This window comes from Spermophilus citellus, assembly GCF_964194105.1.
Source record: "Spermophilus citellus genome assembly, chromosome: 10".
Lineage (NCBI taxonomy): Eukaryota > Metazoa > Chordata > Mammalia > Rodentia > Sciuridae > Spermophilus > Spermophilus citellus.
Genome location: NC_138197.1, coordinates 122,350,927 through 122,373,706, shown reverse-complemented (window position 1 = coordinate 122,373,706; position 22,780 = coordinate 122,350,927). Strand labels below are relative to the sequence as shown.

At 36.5% G+C, this 22,780-nt stretch overlaps 2 protein-coding genes across 7 annotated transcripts in view; one reads left to right on the top strand and one right to left on the bottom strand.

Moving 5' to 3' along the window:
• Positions 1 to 22,780, top strand: part of MTERF2 (mitochondrial transcription termination factor 2) — a 666,987-nt gene that overhangs the window by 637,863 nt on the left and 6,344 nt on the right. For 4 of the 5 annotated variants that reach the window (XM_081309325.1, XM_081309326.1, XM_081309327.1 and 1 more), the window contains one exon: positions 536 to 5,036. In XM_081309325.1, coding sequence (XP_081165451.1) covers positions 536 to 1,745 — 1,210 coding nt within the window. In that variant the 3' untranslated portion in view covers positions 1,746 to 5,036. Of the gene's footprint in view, positions 1 to 535; positions 5,037 to 22,780 lie in introns of those variants that run through there. The other variant, XR_014023966.1, reaches the window with a different exon arrangement.
• TMEM263 (transmembrane protein 263) lies at positions 2,350 to 21,439 on the bottom strand. Of its 2 annotated transcripts, none has more exons than XM_081309330.1 (3): positions 21,411 to 21,439; positions 11,090 to 11,155; positions 2,350 to 7,879 (listed from the first exon to the last, which is right to left on the bottom strand). In XM_081309330.1, the coding sequence occupies exons 2-3, from the start codon at positions 11,148 to 11,150 to the stop codon at positions 7,593 to 7,595; spliced, it is 348 nt and encodes a 115-aa protein (XP_081165456.1). In that variant the 5' UTR covers positions 11,151 to 11,155; positions 21,411 to 21,439; the 3' UTR covers positions 2,350 to 7,592. The 2 variants fall into 2 exon arrangements, with proteins under 2 accessions (XP_081165456.1, XP_081165455.1); XM_081309329.1 differs by lacking the exon at positions 21,411 to 21,439 and adding an exon at positions 19,253 to 19,876.

The window sequence follows — 22,780 nt, the reverse complement described above, 5'->3', positions numbered from 1 at the left end:
GCTGTTCAGCAAAAATATTTACTCTAAAATACAAAATTAGAAATGACTCTTTCCTAAGAGTCATTTGGATTTGTTATGATAAATCAACTGGAAAAACGGAAAACATTTCAGTGTGTGTGTGTGTTTGTGTGTGTCTGTGTGTGTAATGTGTGTCTCCTACAAGAAAACAACAGTTGTAGGAAGGAAAATTTGTGTGGGGGAAAAAAAATTTGAGGCCCAGGAGTTTGAATTTTGGAGTATGATTGCATCTTCCTGAAAGAACACAGCCTGCAGGGCTGGGATCTTACCACCTCTTGTGGTCTTAATATGGGTGATCTGCAAAGCAGAAGTAACTACTTCACAAGGTTGTAATAAATCTCAGACAGACAATGTAGAAAGATGTTCATCTAAAAGAATATTTAAATGTTCCACGAGTAATTTTCCTAATGTAAAACCATTTTATTTCTACACTTACTACTTAGAACTAACCTGTTAGTGTCTATGTTCTAAAAGTCAACACTTCTTACATTAAAAACCTCTATCTTCTTTCTTATAGGTGCACTGGCTGCATTCCGAGTCCCAGGACTGTGGGAAGTAGCCACTGGATTACAGGCATGTTGTGGAAGTTGCTGGTGAGATCGCAGCCTTGCAGGCTGTGTTTTTTCAGAAAGATGCAATCAACTCCAAAATACAAACCCTTTCTAGCATACTTTACAACAGACAGGCAGTCAAACAAAGAAAATAAAAGAACAGTGGAAACGCTCTATAAATTTTCAGTTGACATTAGGAAAATTCGAAGTTTAAAAGGATGGGTACTTCTGGAGGATGAAACCTATGTTGAAGAAGTTGCAAATATTTTACAAGAACTAGGTGCTGATGAGGCTGTAATAGCCAGTATTTTGGAACGCTGCCCAGAAGCAATTGTCTGTAGTCCAGCTGCTATTGACACCCAGAGAAAACTCTGGCAGTTGGTCTGCAAAAACGAGGAAGAGTTAGTCAAGTTAATAGAGCAGTTTCCAGAATCTTTCTTTATTGTTAAGAACCAGGAGAACCTAAAGCTCAATGTTCAGTTCTTTCAAGAGCTGGGATTCAAGAATGTAGTCATTAGTAGATTTCTGACAACTGCATCCAATATTTTTCATAATCCTGTTGAGAAGAATAAGGAAATGATAAAGCTCCTCCAAGAGAGTTACCTAAATGTAGGTGGCTCTGAGGCCAACATGAAAGTCTGGCTACTAAAATTATTAAGCCAAAATCCATTTATTTTGTTAAGGTCTCCTACAACTATAAAGGAAACACTAGAATTTCTCCAGAAGCAAGGCTTTACAAACTTTGAAATTCTTCAACTTCTGTCCAAACTCAAAGGATTTCTTTTTCAACTTTGTCCAAGAGGTATCCAGAACAGTATTTCCTTCTCTAAAAATGCTTTTGAATGCACAGATCGTGACCTTAAGCAATTAGTTTTGAAATGTCCTGCTCTTTTATATTATTCTGTTCCAGTTTTAGAAGAGAGAATTCAGGGATTATTAAAAGAAGGAATTTCCATAGCTCAAATAAGAGAGACACCAATGGTTCTCGAATTAACGCCACAGATAGTTCAGTACAGAATAAGGAAACTAAATTCTTTAGGCTACAGAATAAAGGACGGACACCTAGCAAATCTAAATGGAACAAAAAAAGAGTTTGAAGCTAACTTTGGCAAAATTCAAGCCAAAAAAGAGAGGCCATTATTTAACCCTGTGGCACCATTAAATGTTGAAGAATGACTTACTGACTGATGTTACTTCTTCTTAACAATAAAGATGAAACAGATTCTCAGATACTTAAGCAATTCAGGCAGTTAATAGGCACCAGTAATTTTAAGGACCTAGCTTCTGAGGTGTTATCTCTGAATAGATGATCTGTGACTCATTTGCATATTTTAAAATACAGACTGGTTGTGGTAGCACATCCCTATAATCCCAGAGATTCAGGTAACTAAAGCAGGAGGGCCCCAAATTTAAGGTCAGCAACATAGGTCCTAAGCAACTCAATGGGACCCTGTCTCAAAAAATAAAGATGGCTGGGGATGTAGCCTAGTTGTAAAAGCCCTCTGGGCTCAATCCCTAGTACAAAAAAAAACCCAAAATACAAACTGCACTTTTTACAAAGTTGGTAATTCATTGTCCTTGAACTATTATTCCAAAAACTCTTGTACTATTCAATGGCACATCAGTGTGATAATTTATAAGTGAATCATTTCTAAAAAATTGACAAGTACGCTCCCTTAATTCAAAATATGGGAACATTTACTCATGTTTTATTGAAGATGTAGATAGTCTTCCTTATTACCAGCCCTGAAACATCACTTTGCTTTTACGTGAATTGTAGCTTAGTGTTAGTGAAGCATTAGCAAGCTTCTGACACATTTTTTTTTTTTTTGAGAACTTGTATTTGGAATAAATACTTTTGAGAACCAAGTATTACTAATCCAAAAATAGTACAGAAGCCTACCTTTGTGGCCTTTTTGAAACCAATCAACCATTATCTCTCATGAAGCACTTATGTGCATTCAGTATTTTCCTCATTTTACAGAGGAGGAAACAAACTTAGAGATGTTACTCAGCTGCCAAGTAGGAGAGCCCAGATTTATTCAGATCTGGCTTCTGTTCAAACCTTATGAATAGAAAGGATCTCATTCTAAGTGTGAAGGGGAACACTTGCATAGTTTTGTCCTGGCATTAATCAGTAATATGTTCTCTTTCTTGCACACTCTCTGGTGCTCTCTCGAAAATATCTCTGTTTAGATACACTAATTAGTTGGTTTAGATACATCTAACCCGGTGATTAGATGTCAATTTTGAGATGCCTATTAAACATTCTAGCAGGGATGTCAAATGTGCAAATGACTAAGTCTGGAGTTGTCAAAACTGGGGATACACATTTGAGGATCATTTGCATACTGTGGTATTTAAAGCCATGGGTCTAGATGAGATTGTCTGGAATGTAGATTTGGAATAAGACAGCTGTGAGCATGGGAAAAGTTGATCAGAGGAAGAAAAGAAGACATGGTCTGTAACAATTCTAATGGGAGGTCAACTATGGTAGAGAATTGCCGCAGTCTGGCTGGGCACAAAATAACGAGCCACTCAAGCAGGAACAAACTTTATTTTTTGAAACTGCCGCCAATGCCCCGTATGCCCCCGGGATGGGAACAATCCCGATTCCGGAACCCCCCCCCCCAGCAAGTTCCTCCCCCGGAATTCCCTCCTACTGTATCCCCAACCAATGGGAACTCTCCAGGAGTCCCTAGAAGGCCAAGGTGAACAGCAGGAGTCCAATATCCATATGAATGCAAATCTTAACAGAATCATATCATCTCAATGGCTAGCTGGCGTCACCTTTCAACCAAAAATGCCATGCATCATATTACTTGGCTGTGGCTCTTAGCATCGACTAGCAGGTTTGCAAAAAGGAAAGTATTGATTAACCCTGTGAAGAGTGTTTCTGGTGTAATGAAGAAGGTGAGAAGGCCAACTGGAGTGGATTGAAAAGAGAATGGGAGACAAGGAAAAGTCATTTTACTGTGAAGGAAAAAATTTTAAATGAAGTTTCAAGATTAATTTTTGTTTAAAGAACATGTTTATATGCTGAAGGGTATAACCCAAGAGACACAAATAAGAAATGGAAAACTGCAAGATTAATAGCCTTGAGGAAGGAAGGTAGATTGACTTTGGTTAAGAGCAGAGATTCTGGTCCCAGTCCACAGAGCCTGGGATAGACGCAGGCAGGTTGATGGGAGCAGGTGTAATGAAAAGCAGGGGAGGGGTGTCTAGTTGCCTCTTTGCAAAGGACAGTAGAATCAGGGAGGAAAACAACTGGGAGGTTGGAAATAGAGGAAGTCATTTGAGGGGAAAGTAAACACACAATGGAAGGGGAGGATAATTGGACAAAACTTCAATAGCCCACGTGTCCTTTCCGGACACTGATTTAAAAAGAAACTAGTCAGTATATAAGTTAAAATTTTAGGTCCTTGGGTCCAGGCACAGGGAACCAGAGGCAGTTAGAAAATACAACTATAGCTTATTCCAAATTTGAAGATTACCATTTTTTTAAAAATAGATCCACATTTATGGTCAGTCCAGCAATTATACTGACTTTATTTTCCCTTAGGCCAAATTCCATTCCATTGTTTGTTTGGCCTCTGAAATAGTTTTGCTTTGCCTTTTCTCCATTCTTACATTCTCCTATCTCCATATGAAATAAAACTTTTAAAAACTGAAAATCTACAGCATGGCAAGGGGAGCTTTTCTTGCATGAAACACTAGTCAATTTCATTTCCTCTCTGAGAAAAGGTTCTAATAACAAAATTAAATTGCCTTCAATTTATGTATGATTACATTAAACTTATTTCTACAGCAAAATAAAATTTGTTGCCACAGTAAATATGATCACCTGGCATTACTCCAGTAAGCTTCCTGATAAATCAAACATACAGCCTACATTGAATATCAACACCAGAAGGAAAGACTGGCTACTGAACAGGCCCATTTGTTTCTGGACCTAAGCTGGAGAAGTTGTGACTGACACTAATTCAAAATCAATACAGGAAATTCAACTAACAATGTGAAAGTTAGCCAGTTCTGCATTTGTAAAAAAAGGTTTTCAAGATGTTTCTGGCCTAAACCTTATGCTGATTAAATGATGTAGGCTAGGACCTGGCAGGAAAGCAGATGCCCAATAAGTAGTAGTTTCCTACCTTCCTCCCCATTGCTTCTCATTTCTGACCATTGAGTGGTCTAAGAGGTGCTCCCTACTTTATAAACTCCTTCCCCAGTTTCAGACTTCAGTGTGCACAGTAACCTTCAGAGGTTGTTAAAATGCAGTTCTGGGCTCTATCCTGCAGAGATTTGGCAAACTGAGGTAAAACCTAGAAATCTGCATTTTTAATCTATTACGGCTGTTTAAAATATATTTCACTTTTATGTTGGAATGTTATGTTTGTACATTATTATCACAAAAATTAAAAACTGGATATAGCACTTTCTAAACTGCTATGTAACTAAGTTTTAAGATTATCCTGTATTTAAATTTCCTTTATTTGTCCATCTTTATGAAACATTTCACCTTTTGCAGATCATAGTGCTTTATTAACAAGTTCATGTTTGTTTTCCATTCTTTAATACAAAAAAATTAATCATCAATTATTTTCACTTGACATTTTGGTAAGTACAGGATTCATGTCAACATTATTAGATCAGTCATTCAAGTGGGTCACACAAGTTTATCTTCATTGTGCCAAATACCCACTCAAAAAATAAGCTGAGTAAGATACCTCCAGGTGTATAAAACGATTGCAGTTTCTTGAAGTCAACGTCCTGTTTAACAGGTCAAATTGCTAGTCTATGTAAATAAACTGGAAAAGACTTGAGGATACAGCTGTACATATATCATCAAAGGGTAAGTTCATTCAACAAGAACCTATACTGTACATTTGTACAGTTCTCTGCTACCATTGCAAAAGCCCCTCTGAACAAAGTTGTGGTTAGAATTTAAAACAATCTGGATGAAATAAAATGTACCAAGTAGCTTTTCTGTAGCAGAAATGAATTATATCCATTTTCCTCAAGCAAATTTAAGACAAGCAAAGCTAAAAATAAATATGCAAGCATATAGTAAACTAAAGTCTATACCTTAGAAGAAATTCAAGTACAAAACAGCAGAGCCTATGACTATATAAGATAAATTAAAAATACTAGCAATGAAGCAGTAATTTATGTAATAGCAGGAAACAAGTTCTCTAATACCATTACTTAGATCATTTAGCATTTATCTACTTTGGAGTTTAAAACAAATTCCCTTTGCTAATTAAAACATTTGACCAATATACCAACATATTGCATGAAATAAATGACCATTTAATTCCTCATGGATTGAACTCCTGATGACTTCAGTTTTGTATAAGTGAAAGGTTCAAGACCCTGTGTAGATTTGCTCAAAATTCCTGCTGGTATTTATGAAAGCTAAAGGTGATATTCTTATCCAATTGTTAATCACATTATTAATGTAATATTTGTAGTGGTTTATATAAGCCTCAGGTTTCAGAGTGATCTGTTCAAGTTCTCAGAGATACTATGTTGAATGACTTACTGGAGAACATGACCCCATTGCCCTTTCTTCCTCCCTTTGGGAGGTGGAGGAAGAATGGACAAATTTCCAGACTTGAAGTGTAAAGAAAATTAAGGGTTTTTTTTCAGGATCAAGGTATAATCCTCAGTTATAAGGAATGCCAAATACAGGTGAATTATTAAATTTTCATGAAGCTAAACATGAAACAAAATTCTAGCTATGTAACTTTGAGAATGAATGAGACAGGATGACAAATGTTAGTAAGATATGACACATTTGCCATCCATAATCAAAAACTTCAATTCCCTACCTGAAATTGATTTGAAAAATGGTATGAAGTCTACAGTTGTGTTGAAGGACTGTAAGATATTTTTAAAAGCCTATGTAAATCATAGAAAGCACTTATATTTTATATTCAAAACTGATGTATGGAGCCCATTTCATTCAATTTAAAAGTCAGTCCTTACGTATTTGTGATTGCTTTCATTGTATTTTTAAAAGGGAGAACTACTGATACTTTAAGACATCCTAAAAAGACAGAATAGGTGTGAAAGATTCTTTTTATATCTTGGATGCTTTTAGGTAATTTTTAAATACTTAATATTTGTTCCTCCTTAATCTGAAACTCTTCCAACATAGCTTCTGAACGGCTAAGAAATACTCCTTAGGCACTATTAGGTGAATTAACAATGAAGTAAGAACCCAAGTTGAAATATACAATTTGACCTTAACGACTTAACAGAACAGCTAACAAGCACTGTCTTATCCACTGACAGCAAGAAATGCCTTTATCCCATCACTCCTGAGATTCTTAAGAGGGAAAACTAATTTTACAACCTTGAAAAAAATCCATAGATAATTATAAGAACTGCACATATTTAAGGTATTAGAAAAGATGTTTTCTTTTGTAAGGCATCAATGATTAAATGAATACAATGCATATCTAACAAAAGATGATTAATATTATCATAAAACCATTTATCTTTTCTTTTAAACTTCTCAAATTCCTGCTACTTTTGCCAGCTTAAATAAGAAACAAAATGCCTCTTGGCCTAAACAACTATGGTTTTAAAAAACTAAGACATCTGAAACTATTAGGCACATCAAAGGTACAGTTTATGTAGTTCAAGGTTCCCTTTGTAAGGGGCATGAGTTACCTGGCACATTGTACATATGGAACTGTAAAGATCATCTACTAAATTCAACTTTCACATTTTTAGTCAAACTGAAAGACTTATAGTAAATATTCAAACATACCATATTTTCAGTTACAACTGAATAAGAGTAACATTTTACCAGATAAAAACCTGGAATTTGAGTATGAGGAACCTTCATACACTGTGCTAGTATTGGTCTCTTCTTTTTAGATGAAAGCCAGTCAATACTTTCAACACAGCAGTTTAGAAGATAAACATCCAAAACAGGTGACTTGGTTGTAGTCCATAATTTAGCAATTCAATGCCACTGGCATCATAATGCTGTGGAGAGCAATATATCTCCATATTTTAGTCAGATTTGTCTTTCTTCTTTCCTGTTAAGGGCACTTTGTTTACAACAGCGGACCCAACAGCTGTAACACCTCCAGCCACAGCAGAAACACCCCCTTTCACCAGCCCTATTCCCATGGAAGGCACAGTTGTAACAGCTGTTTTGGTCACCTCCAGACTTTTTCCACCAATCCAAGCTACACCACCGATGGTGGCACCAACAGCTCCCTTTGTAACATTGAAGATACCCCCAGTCACACGGGACAACATGCCTGGTTGCTGCTGTGGATGATCTTTCATTGAACCTAATGAGAGAAAATATAATCAAATATAAATCTTTATAAGAGCAGTACAAAAGTCACTGAACAGTCTCCCTCACAATCAGAAAGTTGATTTGAGAAGCCAACCAGTTGATTGATTGAAAGACATTGAGGAGTTCTTGCCCCGAGGGTATAGTTTTGTATACATATGCTGGTCCAAAACTAAGTTTTAATACCTATGAAAAGAAATGATTTAGAGACTAGACAACTTTCATAAAACAATCCTATTTTAAAGGATCTAATTTTACATGCTTCCTTGATTTATAGTTTTGTTAAGAAATAATCTTTTAAAAAAAAAGAAAATCTTTTTTTAAATATCCCAAAACCATGAAAAAAAATAAAGATAAAATATTTACATAGCCTTCAATTTCCTTGATAGGATTCAATCACTACTGAAACAATCTTCATATAAAGCAGTGGTTCTCAAAATACAGCCCAGGAGTCCTGGGGAACCCTGAGGCCATTTCAGGAGATACCCACAGATGAAAACTACTTTCCGGCTGAAGTTGTGGCTCAGAGTAGTAGAGTGCTTGCTTAGCATGTGTGAGGCTCTGGGTTCAATCCTCAGCACCACATAAAAATAAATTTAAAGAAAGGTATTGTGTTCATCTACAACTTTAAATTTATAAAAAAAAAAACCTACTTTCATAGTAATATTAACATGTCATTGACTTTACACTTTCATTGTGTCACAAGTTTACAACAGTTTTCCAGAAGCTAAATACCACAACAAACTGAATGAAGCAATAACTCCAAAATGCAGCCGTCACCCATTAACCCAAACATTAAAGATATTTGCAAAAACGTATAAACAGTGTCACCCTGCTCATGATATTTTTTTGTTTTAGGAAAGAGTCACTTTTCATAAGAACATGATAACCAGGTTAACATGTAATGTGTGTACTGGGTTCTTTTGGTGAATAAAATTCAAATTCAATTTTTACTAAACACAAGCCATCTGGGCCTCAATTTTTTTGAGAAGTTTTTTGATATCAAAAAGCTGAAAATCGCTGATTTAAATATATTTGGGTCTCTGCTCTGTTGTGTCCTTTAATGATATACTTAAACAACTAATGCTGTGTAAAAACAGAAAAACAAAACTATTCACAATTTAAAATTGTTACCTAAAATCATTTTTATTTAGATGTAAGTAAAATATACACTATAGCATACATTGTTAATATTTATATCACTTCCTCAGTGATTCTTATGGGAAAAAAGTCTGCACTTTAAACATCTTATTAAAAAAATTGTTTTTAGATACCCCAGAAAAGTAATATCAATATAAGAAACTTAGCTCTTTCTAAGTCATCAGTTAATTTTCTTTGGTTGGTTGGTTGAAGGTTGTTTTTTTTTTTTTAAATAGAGCCATAAAAATTAGATGTAACTTCAAACTTATATAGGAAGATTTCATAAAAGCTTCATCGTACCAGCTTCTAATGAACACAGGTCTTTTCTCCTTTGTCACCTAATAATTTAAGCAACAATGCCACATCAATGGTGTTTTTCTAAACTTCATGGGAAGTTTGTAATTCAGATTTTACCTACTGAAAAAGTATAATCTCGCACAAATAAAGATGAATTCTTGGGTACACAGGACAACATTGTACCATAAGTTGGGAAAATCTCAGTCATTAATCAAAATAGTGTTTAGGTATGGATATAACAATGGCTAAATTAAAAAAAAAAAATGTGTTTATTAAGTCGAGGAGTTGGGGATGTAGCTCAGTGACCTAGCACTTGCCTAATATGTACAAGGTCCTGAATTCAATCCCTAGCACCACAAAAGGAGAAACAAATAGTAAGCATAATTTATACAATTTTTGAATGGCTGAAATAAAACGCTTATGATATAGATGAGCATTTTAATATGTTAATTATAAAATTATGATGGAAAAGATTACATAATTGGTAATTCTTTTGTAATTAAAGTCAAAAACATTAGGAAGAGAGGCAATATCCTGATTTAAGGATAACATAGATGACTGAATCATGCCAAATACCTCATTAACAAAATTATCTTACTTGGCCAAATTTAATGAAGACAAATAATTTTTTCTTACCAAATAAGATAAATATTGTTATTCTCTTCAATTACTCTGTACTCTTAATTGCCACCACACAAATTATCTGCTTTGCAGTTACCCTTGTTAAACAGCTGACATTTAAATATATTCCTGAGGCTCTGTTCTCTTCCTTGTCATCCTCCTGGATGCCTTTATCCTTTTCCTGAATTCTTTCCATAAAGTCCTTTTAATTTTCTCTTGAGACCTAACTTTTCAAAACCCTATCGTTCTAGTCCTAAAAAATAAAGCAAGGAAAAGAGCTAATAATTTTCCAGGATATTCTTCCACCAAGCAAACTAAACTAAATTAAACCAAATTAGCTAGTTCTTCCATCTTCTTTTAGACTTAAGAGCAAGCTTTTCATTGTGTTATTTTCCTAGCAATTTCGTTTTTATCTACCAATATATGAAAAAAATTTTTGAACAGTGGATAACATAACTGGGAGGAAAATATAACACCTAGAGTCAGGACTTCCAGCCCTAGCAATTAATATGCAATCCTCCAAGATCATTATTTATATTAAGTTTAATAACATTCTATGCCAAAACTATAAATTAAAAATGCCTGTAGTCATTTTTTGTATGGAATGAGGACAATCCAGGGGGTAGTTATTATTTCCAAGGCTTTTGGAAGTAAAGAAATAGAAAAATGTTTCATGATGTCATAATTTTCAAACTATAAGAGAATTATGATTCAGAAAGACATTAAAAGACCCTATAACCATGTATTTATTAATATAGGAAGAGAGAGCTACCAGTTATAATACAATGGATAACCGGAGTTTAACAACAAATCTCAAATGCTTCTAAGCTGATCTTTTTGTATACAGGACATCAAAAATAAACAGTTTATGAAAAGATGTTCTTCCTTGTGAAATGGTCTTTAAAATGTGACAGGAAAATAAGCCTTAAAATTAAATTGTGTCTCAAGAAAAAAAAGTTAAATTGTGTCTCCACTCACCAATATCTGTGCTTCTTAATTAAAAAGTACAAGTATTTATCTTCTATTACTTTTAAAACATTTACTGAGCAGGTAAACAAGCTATAATTCTATAAATTTAATAAAATCAATCAAACTTTCATTCACTCGTATATTCTTTCCGTCTTTCATGTTGTAACTGTATACTTGCCTTCTGGTGGTTCATCACTAAGGTATGATGGGATTTCTTGATTTTTATCTGCTTGATTCATAGCTCCTAGAAAAACCATACAAACATTTCATTTTAAGATCAGACTACTACTATTCTCATGCTAAATTAAGACTTTATTTAGACAAATGCTCATCATAAGACTACTTCATTTTGTCTCTTTTCTATTTCAAATTGCAGTATTTAAGAAATACCTTAAATGACACCAGTGGATAAAATATATCTTATCTGAAACACCAACTGAAGAGTGGCAGTCATAGTATCAGCTTTCCTAGTGTTGGTAATATGAGACTTCAACTTGTGAAAATTACCAATTAAAAAGAGTTGGAAGGTGGGGGTTGGGGGAAAAAAGAAGCATATATCTTTTATACAGATGACACCCTCAATCTGAATCAGTAAAAGATTTTGATGACTTTTTTGTTCTTGTTCTCAGAGCACTGATTTAAAAAAAAAGTAACAATTCAAAATCTTTTATGAAAAAACATACAATTTTAAAAACATAATTATTTAAAAGTAGTTAAGAGAACCTAGGAAACAAAAATAAACTATGTTGGGATGAAAAAAACATGATTAAAATTTATTTTCCCATTCTCCTTTACTATCTTAAGATACTTGCTTTTAAATTCAAATGACTAACTAAAGACCAAGACAGTCAAGATTGGTCTAAAAGTGTTTTTTATGACATACTGTCTTAGACTCACACACATATACACAAAAACAAAAAAACTCTGGTTCTGTGATTCCAGTGTCTACTGACTTCTCAGCTCTACATCTTTACAGCCTAAATCACTCGGTCTGTACATATACAACAGATATTTTAAAAGGACATCAAACAATGTACTTTAATATTAATATATTAATTAATTTTAAAAATAGTGATTGAACTGGGCTAAGCAATGTTTTAGCACGAGGTATAGCAGTGATCAATAAAGACCAAATACCTGCCATCATGAAAAGTCACTGCAGTTGAGGAAGATAATATATCAACACTATACTGCTTGTCAACCAGTGTTAAATGCTATAGAGAAAAAAGGGTAGGCTGGGGAAGAAAAGTGATCTTTTAAATAGGGTAAACTATGAAGGAGGTAAAGATATCCGATATTTAGGTGAGGAATCAAGGTAGAAGAAACAGCAAGAGGAAAGTATGGCAAGGACAGCATCCAAGAAGCGTAGGAGAGGAAGTCAAAGAGCTCCTAAGGATCACACAGGCCTTAGCAGGGATTGATGCAGATTGGCTTTTAAACTGAGGGAAATGGGAAGCCAGTAGAAGGGTTTGATCAGAGGAACAAGATGTTCTGATTTATATTCTTAAAAGATCATACTGGCTGCTGTAGAAATAACAAACAATAGGAGAACAACCTATTAGAAGACTATTTCAATAATCTGGGCAAAAAATGTTGGTGGCTTGGTGTGGTCCAAGCTGAGGTTGTTGGGAAGTACAGGATTTTCAAAGGTAATTGTAATTTCATGCAATTCATCTTGCTATGCCTTTAAAATCTAAATCCTATGTAAGAGGGAGCTTCACAGCACCCTAGAATCCAACAGCAAATGTCGTGTGTGTGTGTGTGTGTGTGTGTGTGTGTGTGTGTGTGTGTGTGTATTTTTTGCTGTAGTGAAAATCCTGACTCAGGCCACTTAGCAATACCACCTAATCTTATCCTGGTCTGTTTTTTAATTCAGTACATATGTACTTTAAGTTTAAAATCACCCCATATGATTTTAAGATTAAAAAAAGAAAGCATGTGATCTTTTTCTAAAAAAGCCAAGAATATCAGCTGTTGCATTACTAGAAGAGGTTCATGACTAATTTACCTTAATTTTTAAAAACCCTCAAACTATAAAGTTACATATATTTCTATTCATATTTGTATTTTCTTTGATTTATCATCATAGTAAAATCATTAAAAATTATACACATAGTGGTTACAACTCTGGTTTCAGAAATTCTAAGTTTGAATCCCAACTTGATCATAAACTATATGGCATGGGAAAATTAGATCATTAGATTCTTGATTTTTAAGCCATTTAAAATAAAAAATGAAGATATTCTAGCCCTAACAAGATGAAAAATGCTATTTAACAAATTCTAAACATGCAGAAATTTCTGGCAGAATATGTGTGTTCTTCCTATAAAACATTACTATGTTAGATCACTTTTTTCCCTGCTGGGCTGTTAATTTCAAAAGGACGAACATCTTTAACTTGTTCACCATTGTAATCCCTGTATATTATAATACACACACACACATAAATACACAAGATCACTTGATTAATCGCTTATCTGATCAACAGAAGTTACAATACCCTATATACAAATATGGGGAAAATTATATGCACTCATATATTTTAACTAGAGTTTTAAAATAGGTAGGATTAGAATAGTAACTACATTTCAAAAGCACCTTTCTGATCCCTAGTCATAAATCCCTACTAACAGTCTTACCTTTTCTTACTGACACAAAATCCTTATAAAATTCTTTCTTTTTCTAAACTTTACCTATCTTATAACTAAAAAATGAAAAAGACTACTATTTTAAAATTAGAGCTACTTTATACTATGACAGCATAAAATATATGCAACGTAGTCTAAACAATACGAACTGCCTTCATCTTTCTGTGGGTAGGCAAGGAAGAGACTTTATGAATAAAGTTAACTGTCAGGGCTGGGGATGTGGCTCAAGCGGTAGCGCGCTCGCCTGGTGTGCGTGCGGCCCGGGTTCGATTCTCAGCACCACAAACCAACAAAGATGTTGTGTCCGCCGAGAACTAAAAAATAAATATTAAAAAAATTCTCTTTCTCCTCTCTCTCTCTCTCTCCTCTCTCACTCTCTCATTAAAAAAAAAAAAAAAAAAAAAAGTTAACTGTCAGATGTATGCTTTAAGAAGCTAACTAAAGGGCCAGGGCTGTGGCTTAGTGGTAGAGCGCTTGCCTAACATGTGTGAGGCACTGGGATCGGATCAATCCCTGGCACCACATAAAAATAAAACAAATAAAATAAAGGTATTGTGTCCATATACAACTAAAAACTTATATATATATAAAAGCAGCAGCTAGATAAAGCAAGAACAGATGGAAGGACAGAGAAATTAAACATAGTAAGTGGCTACTGTACTAGTACAGTCTCAACTGTTTTCCTGTCTAAACAAACACTTGGACAAAAAATCTAGAAGTCACCCTTCATCTTTTTTTACATTCTCACCTGAAAATCAACTAATTATGTTATGTAAATAAATCCAGAATATAACCACTTCCCACCACCTCTTCCTAACACCATTTTAGTCTAAACCATCTTAATCTTTTATGATATTACAAAATCTCTGAACTGGTCTCCAAGCTTTGCTCCCCCTTTAATTCAGCTATGCATTACTCTTAAACCCCCCTGCTTCCTAGATTGCTCAAAATAAAATCCAAAGTATTTAAACCTTGGCTTTTGAGGCCAGACATCTAACCCCCATTTCTACTCTGATATCTCCTACCATTCTACCTCTTGCTCATTCTGCTCCAGTAAGACAAGAGTTCCTTATTTAGACTCTTTCTCAAATCTATACATGGCTTGCTTCCTTCCTTCCTTCAGGTCCTTGTGAAAATATCTCCTATAAGACTTTCCCTGACCACCTTATAATAACCAAGCATCTCTCCTACTCTATCATTTTGAGTAACCCTGCTCTATATTCTTCATAGCTTTGTCAATAAATGTATCCTCTTTGTGTCTCTCCCAATTAGAAGGTTAGTTCTGTGAGAACAAGGGCTTGGTTTTGTTCACTACTTCAACTCCAGAGCCTTAAATACTTTTAAGTTTTATTGTGTGAAGCAGAATATAACTTGGGGCTGTAGCTCGGTGGTAGAGCATTTGCCTAGCATGTGTGAGGCAATGGGTTCAATCCTCAGCACCACAAAAAAATAAATAAGATAAAAGTATTGTGCTCCTCTACAACTAAAAAAAATTAAAAAGATGAAGAATCTAGGATGTTAAATTTCTAGTGTAAGCAACTACATAGACATAGATGGTGATGAAGACAGAAGATATTAGAAAAGAAACCACCATAGGAGAAGACAAGAGTTCTGAACAAGCTATATTTGAGATGCTTTCAAGGCATCCATAGCAAATGTTCAACAGACAAATGGATTTAAGGGACCAGAGACTTAAGAAGTCTAAGTTAGAGTTGAGGTTCTTAGAGTGGTTTGAAGTGATAGCTGAAGCTGTGGTGTGTGGATGACATGAATGAGGAAAAGAGTGATAAGAAGTAGACTGATAACCTTAAACTGATCATGTTTCAAAGAGAAGCTAGCAAAAACAACCCAAATGAACCTGCAAATGCACAGTCAAATGAGTACAGCTTTGTGGAAGGCAAGAGAGGAATTTTAAGCTTCCTAAAGACATATACATTGCAGACAAAAATAATTTATGAAGAGTGTATATTACAGGAAAATGCTAATATTATATTTAGAAGCTAGCATAAAAGGTATATTTCATATGATCTAATTATTTTAAAAATCCATATGAAAAGACAGGAAAGAAGCACACCAAGCTGTTAACAAAGACTGCAATTAAAGGATAGGAAAACGCCTACAAAGTATTTATAGTTTATTAGCACCATGTAGTAAACATATATATAGTATTTATAGCATATAGATTTACATAATTCTATGGTGTTTATGTAGTATTTATATACTGAGCATGCATATATAGCATTTATATATATATAAATACTGCACACATTACCTTTTTTGGGGGTGGGGGGGTACCAGGACTTGAACTCAGGGGCTCTCAACCACTGGGCCACATGCCCAGCCATTTTTTATTTAGAGACAGAATTTCACTGAGTTGCTAAACACCTCGCCTTGCTGAGGCTGGCTTTGAACTTGCAATCCTCCTGCCTCCGTTTACTAAGCCGCTGGGATTACAGGTGTGTGTCACCTGCCCAGCCACTATTTCTATATGTACACATACATAGATATGTATGTAGTTAGCATCTTTGTTTTGATTTTTAATGTTTTATATCAATAAGTATTATTTTTGTAATTAAAGAAAAAATACTTTTAAGTCTCAGAAATCAACAATGTTCATAAATAATACTTTAAAGTTCATCTAGTTCTAGTTATTTTAGGTTTTCATCTACAGATGAAGTTAGTCGTCTAAAAAATAATATTCTTAAATCATGTGATTCTTTAAGAAAATGACACTACTGTGTTCTGTTCAATTATGCTCTTGTTAAGAAAACCCTGACATAGCTTAGGTTGTGGCTCAGCGGTAGAGCGCTTGCCTAGCATGTGCAAGGCCCTGGGTTTGATCCTCAGCACCACATAAAAATAAATAAATAAAATAAAGGTATTGTGTCCAACTACAACTAAAAAAATAAATATTAAAAAAAGAAAACCCTGACAAATAGCCTTATCCAAGCTATTACTATATTAACAGTCCAATATTGTTGTTAAGGATATTACCCACTATATCACTTGATAACTCTGACATGGAACTCTACATAAGAACTTCCTTAGAGGTAATTATTCAGAAAATTCCTCATTTCACCTAAATATTCAACATGTTTTCTTTGAAATCTGTGTATTTTCTTACTTAAAAGACACAAAGATATGTCATCTCCCTTCTCCCTTTGATTTTTAGGAAGCTTACAGCTAAAATCCAAGCTCCACTAAGTAGGCTCCTGTTGTCTAGCTGTATCCTGTCTTCTGCTCCCCTATTCCTCCATAATCTCCAAGCACCCCTCTCTGGTTGCTATTTTCCCTGGTTTGCAAACTTATTCATATTTTTACCATTTTGTTAGTACTCTTTTTGCTGTAAGCTGCTACAGAGTACTTATGGAATAAGTTGGATAAAAACAAACCACTTATATCCACATTAATTTTAAGCATCACAAGAAAATATGCCTATCAACTTAGGGCCCAACCCTAGTTTAAGCTAGGGTTGTGCTTTTCAAATTTATGTTTTTATAAGTAGGTAAAGCTAGGGGCTCCAAGAAACATGATAAAAAACATGATACATGCATTTTACTCCACAGTAATTTCAGTTTAAAAAAAAACATTTTTTGTAATTGTAGATGGACAGCATGCACTTACTTTATTATTATTTTTTTTTTTAATGCAGTGCTGAGGATCGAACCCAGGGCCTCACACATGCTAGGCAAGTGCTCTGCCACTGAGCTACAGCCCTAGCTCCTGGTTATTCTGTTTGTTTTGGTTTTTTTAATACACAGTAAAAAGTAAAATTAAAAGTACTTGGGAATTTTCTTTTTCTTAAGATAAACAGGCTTTCAAATAATTTCATTATTGCCCAGGGCTGCTTTAAAGCTCACTTTCAGATTTGCCAGCACTCCCTTGCCAGCCCAACAGAATTTCTACTCCCACAATGTGTTCAGTCTGCCCTTGGATTAGGAGTATTTCTAATCTAAAATGCAGAAAATTAGATACTATTAAACAAACATTCACAGCTACATTTAAAATTATTAGCAAGGGCTGGGGTTATAGCTCAGTGGTAGAGCACTTGCCGGGCATGTGTGAGGTTCGATCCTCAGCACCACATAAAAAATAAATGAATAAAAAATAAAGGCATTGTGTCCATCTACAACTGAAAAATAATTTAAGACCATTAAAATTATTACCAAGAAATACCAATAGGATTATCAATAAACAATAAAAATATATCAGGAGCCTTGCCAAGCCAAGCATAGGTCTAACTAGACAACAGAGAGACTTGGTATTTAGAGGAACTTTGAAGTCCTAAGAGGTCACATAGCCTGGTTTTTGTTTTTATTTTAATGTCTGAGTTTCTTGTACATCACAGATCTTTTTTGGGGAATGAGGGAGTGAGGGGTGAGGGTAGGGAGTGCCAAGGATTGAATCCACAGTCACTCTACCGCTGAGCTAACCCATCCCTTTTATGAGACAAGGTCTCACCAAGAGACTGGCCCAAAACTTGTGAACCTCCAGCCTCAGTCTCCCAAGTCACTGGGATGACAGGGATGTGCCACCCCATCTGATCCTTCACTGGTCTTAGTAGCAAGTATGTGGCATTAAAATTCCTCCTGAACTTCTAGGGTACTAAAAATTGCCTAAAAGACACAGCTATTTGGGGTTTTCCCTCTGCATTTCATATTGTATGATAAAACAGAATTCTTATAAAGGTATTTGCTAAAATCCTTAATTATCTATAATATCATTTGTACTTTTCATATATAAACTATGCCTAACCTCTACCCACATATATGTGCCAAACTTTTAGAGCTGTTAACTCTTTATGGACAGCACTACTTTTTACTAAGAAAAAATATTTTTTATACAATTGTGCCCCTTTATCCATTTGGGATATGTTGTAACACCCCAATGGATATCTGAAGCCACAGATAATAACAAACCCTATATATAATACATTTTTCTCCTATTTATACATACATTTCTATGATAAAGCTTAATTTATATTCTAGGAACAGTAATAGATTAACAATAGTAAAATAATGTGTTATAAATACCTTAATACATAATAAATAAGTAAAATAATAAAATTATGTTAATATGCCATCTATTAAAATATCTTATTGTACTTTCACCTGTTCACTTAAAGGAAACACTTTCCAGCTTCTATTTAGCATATGTGAATTGCCAGCATTACTACTGTTGTGCTTTGAGCCATTATTAAGGAAAATAAAATATTACTTGAATACAAGCACTATGATAATTAATGGGATAACCCAAAAGTCTATTAAGTGCTTAAAAGGTGGTAGCACATATGGCATGGATACAGTGAACAAAGAGATGATTCATGTCCCAGGCAGGACGGAGTGGGACAGTGCATGATCTCATCATACTACTCAGAACAGTGTGCAATTTTAAAATTTATGAATGTTTTATTTCTGGAATTTTCCATTTAATATTTTTGGACCATGGTTAGCCACAGATAACACAGGTAAACTGGAGAAAGTAAAACTCATGGGTAAAAGGGTCTTACACATTACCCTTCTGTTTATTATCACCATTACAAGAAACCTATTTTCTTATATTGGGAATTGTGAACACAAACATACCCCTAATCCCTTAAAAAAAAGAATCTGCTAATAAAATTTAAAAGTATACATGTGGATTAAGTACCAACTAACAGTAAAAGTATAAAAATGATGATTTCAAAATGTTACCCTTGCTAGTGCGATGGCCCAGGCCTGTAATCCCAGAGGCTGAGGAGGCTGAGGCAGGAGGATCCAGAGTTCAAAGGCAGCATCAGTAAAAGTGAGGCGCTAAACAAGTAAGACCCTGTGTCTCTAAATAAAATACAAAATAGGGCTGGGGATGTGGCTCAGTGGTCGATTGCCCCTGAGTTCAATTCCCAAAACCCACCCCCCAAAAAAAATGTTACCCTTAAATGATACAATCAACAAAATCATTAAATTCTATATAAACCCTGCCCTAAACTTACTGAATCATTAATTCAACATGTATTTGAGCCCTCCTCCTATGTGGCAAGTATCCTGTTACACATTTAAAGCTTCAATTTGATTAAGTAAATACAGAAATTACTGTGAGCCAAAGTTTACAATCAAAATGAAATACATGCCCTGCCCGGCATTTACTAGTTTAGTGAACCATTCATTCAAGAAACAAAATGTATCTGCTCTCTAGAAGCACATAATGCACCCAAGTTTCTATTTAAAAAAAAAAAAAATACTTTCCTAAAGAAGGTATAATGACAGATTAACAGCCTTTAGATCTGGATAAAGATGTAACTGATTCTAAGGACATAAATCAATTCCATCTTTTGGTTCTAACACATGACAAACTATTACACTACCAACTAAAACTGATTATAAGTGGATTTTTAAGAAACTGAAATGTGAAAGACCTCTGACAGCAAATTCATTAGCAGTTACTTTAAGCAGGAAGAATGGATAATTCTTGTCCCATACAACAGTATCATAGATACAACAGCTGGAAAAAATATTAAGCAAAGATTAATAACAGCACTATTCCTTAGAGGGTAATTTATTCCAATAATAGAAATAAGTAAACAAATGCCCCTTGGAAAGCTTCTTTTAGTTTTTTAAAAGGAAAATAGATGAATCAATGTTTTGTGGGTTTCAGAAACATCTTGTAAATTTAAACTTTGTGTTCATAATGAAAACAGTATACAAATTTGTCTGTGAGTACCACCCTCTAACATGCCAAGGAAGTTAAATCACACTAACCTTTCTTGTAACATTCAAACACAAAAATACAGTGCACAACAGTTTACCTTAGAAGTCACTTTCAAATGTTATTAAAAAATAAGTACTGATTTTCCTATATATAAAAAAAAGACTGTAAACAAATTAGCTAAGTTCTTCTACATGTACGTATATAGAGAGGAACTCTGCCATATCCTCACTCCCATGTTTTAGTTTCTCTGCCAAATAAATGCAAGGAGACTCATACACATATACCAAGTCATGTACATTAAACAGTTTAGTAGTTTTTAAACTTATTTAGTTAACCAACTATTCTGAACATTATGCTTACAGAGGTGTCCCTACCCCTTAATCAACAATAAATAAGACCACAAGAAGTGCATTCAGTCTAGCAAAAAAGAAAAAGTAATGTCAATAAAACTTTACAAGTGTACACACAGTGACATGTAACAACTGACAGTGTCAAAACAGCACTGTCCATTAAGTGTTGTCCTTAAATGAATCATTAAATAGAACTGCAATACTCTTGTCAAACAAGACAACCAACACATCATCATCTACTCCAAATTATATTCATCAATTCAACAGATATTTGAACCCCAACTGTGTGGAACACTTAGTCGCTGAACAAGAATACAAAGGCTCTACTCTTAAGGTGTTTATATATAAACCAGGCACATTCCTCAGGAAGTAGGAAAAGAGCAAATACTGAATACATGAAACAAAGAAAGTAGATTTTCCTGAGTTAAAACACACACACACGTGTGCATATGTATTTGCCTAAAGTATTAAACTTTTCTAATGATGCTGTCTCTGGAAACATTTTTCCTCGGTTTCTGGTATTTTTGTTATAACAATGACCTAAGCAACGAAAACTGGAAAAAGCAAAACAGGATGCATACAGATTTATTAAAGTTACTTCTCCCTTTCTTTTTAAAAAGCAGGCATGGGAACACACCCACGTATATGTTGGTCTGATTATCAGTATTCCTGGGCAGTCTTTAAGAGCGCCCATACCAGTGCAAGTTTTAAAGGTTAAACAAGAATATATATAAATAATCACAGTACCTAAAGTATTTTCATTTGGAATTGGCACAGCGTTCACAAGGACTCAATAAATCAAAAAAGAACCAACCTCTTCTCTAGGTGTTTCTAACACTTCCCGGCAGTCCCTTCTCCCATTGATCCCTCTAGGCACTTAGCAATTTTTTTTTTCTTTAGCAGAGAGAGTGACGTGGCAGGAGAGGCAGAAAATGACCCTGGAGGCGCCCTGGCTAGGGCTAAGCTCAGCACCTCCTTCCTTGCCTTTACTCTGTACCCCCAGAACACCCCCACTCCAGTAGGGTTCCTGAATTTCTGTGTAAAACGGGTTTAGGAGTGAAGCTGTGACTGGAAGTGTGAGCCTGGGGGCTAATCTTAAAGCTGGGCGTGCATGGCAGGGACAGTTGACTGGGGTCAAGAGGGACAGCACTGATCGGTGCTCCAGAGCACCCCAGGTCCTCCTCGGCGCCGCCAGCGCCCCTCTCCATTCCCACACTTGGAGGTTCAGGTTAGGCGAGGCTAGGCGGGGGAGTGGAGCCTCCCACCTGGGAAGAGCACTGGGAAGGTCCAAGTACAAGAAGCCAAGCCCTATGAACTTGAACCCAAGAGGGTCGTTTATCAACTGGTCGGGAGGAAGCGGGGCGAGGGCGCACAGCACACAAGACCCTCAGCCGCGTCCCTCTCCAGGCTGCGGTCGCCCCCGCCCCCACCCTGACACCCAGGACGTTACGAAGTCGGGGCAGTCCCCAACCTCCGACCGCGGCCCGAGAGTCAGAAATACAAAAGCCGAGTAACCCCGCCAGGGAACCTCCACCAGCCCCCAACTTCGTCCCGCCCCTCCCCCTTCCCCCTCAGTCACCCCGAAAGGCCCGGCTTGGGGAGGCCCGGCCCGGAGGCAGGAGGAGGTGTAGGGGAGCTCACGGAAGAAGGGAGAGCGAGGAGGGCAGGAAGCCGGGCGGCGCCCCCCGCCCCACCGCCGACTTACCGCCGGGGTCGGGGCCGGCGCCTGGGGCTGGGGCCGGGCGGAGGGAGCGGGAAGCAGCGGGGAGGGCTGAGGTGGCCTGGGCGGTAGCGGCGCCGGACACAGCCCTGGGCAGCTGCGGGCTCCCGAGGCTCCCCTCAAGCTGCGGAGCCTGAAGCCTCGGTCGGCGGCGGCGGCGGCCTCTGGCTGCGGACGTGGCGCCCGACGCGACCCGCCCCCTCCGCAGCCTCCTCAGCTCCCGCCTCCTCCCGAGGCTCCGGCTCCGACGCGCACGCGCGCACGCGCACCCGCGGCCCCCTCCCGCGCCCACCCGTTTCTCGAACTGCCGCCCTCCCAGCAGCCCCCAGCCAGTCACTTCTCGACGTGCGCAGGCGCGGTGCCACGGTGCTGCTCCCGCCCTTCGCCCCCGGGTGCCTCCGCGGGAACCCCCGCAGGACTGCGCGCGCCTCATCCTGGGGTCTCTCCGCCCCCTTTCCCCCACC

Bases quoted from the DNA above. Each gene is read 5' to 3' on its own strand.
- TMEM263 (XM_081309330.1), bottom strand. From the start codon at position 11,150: ATGAATCAAGCAGATAAAAATCAAGAAATCCCATCATACCTTAGTGAT. The intron at 7,880-11,089 runs GCAAGTATACAG...TTCTCTCATTAG, and splicing joins TAGTGATGAACCACCAGAAG to GTTCAATGAAAGATCATCCA.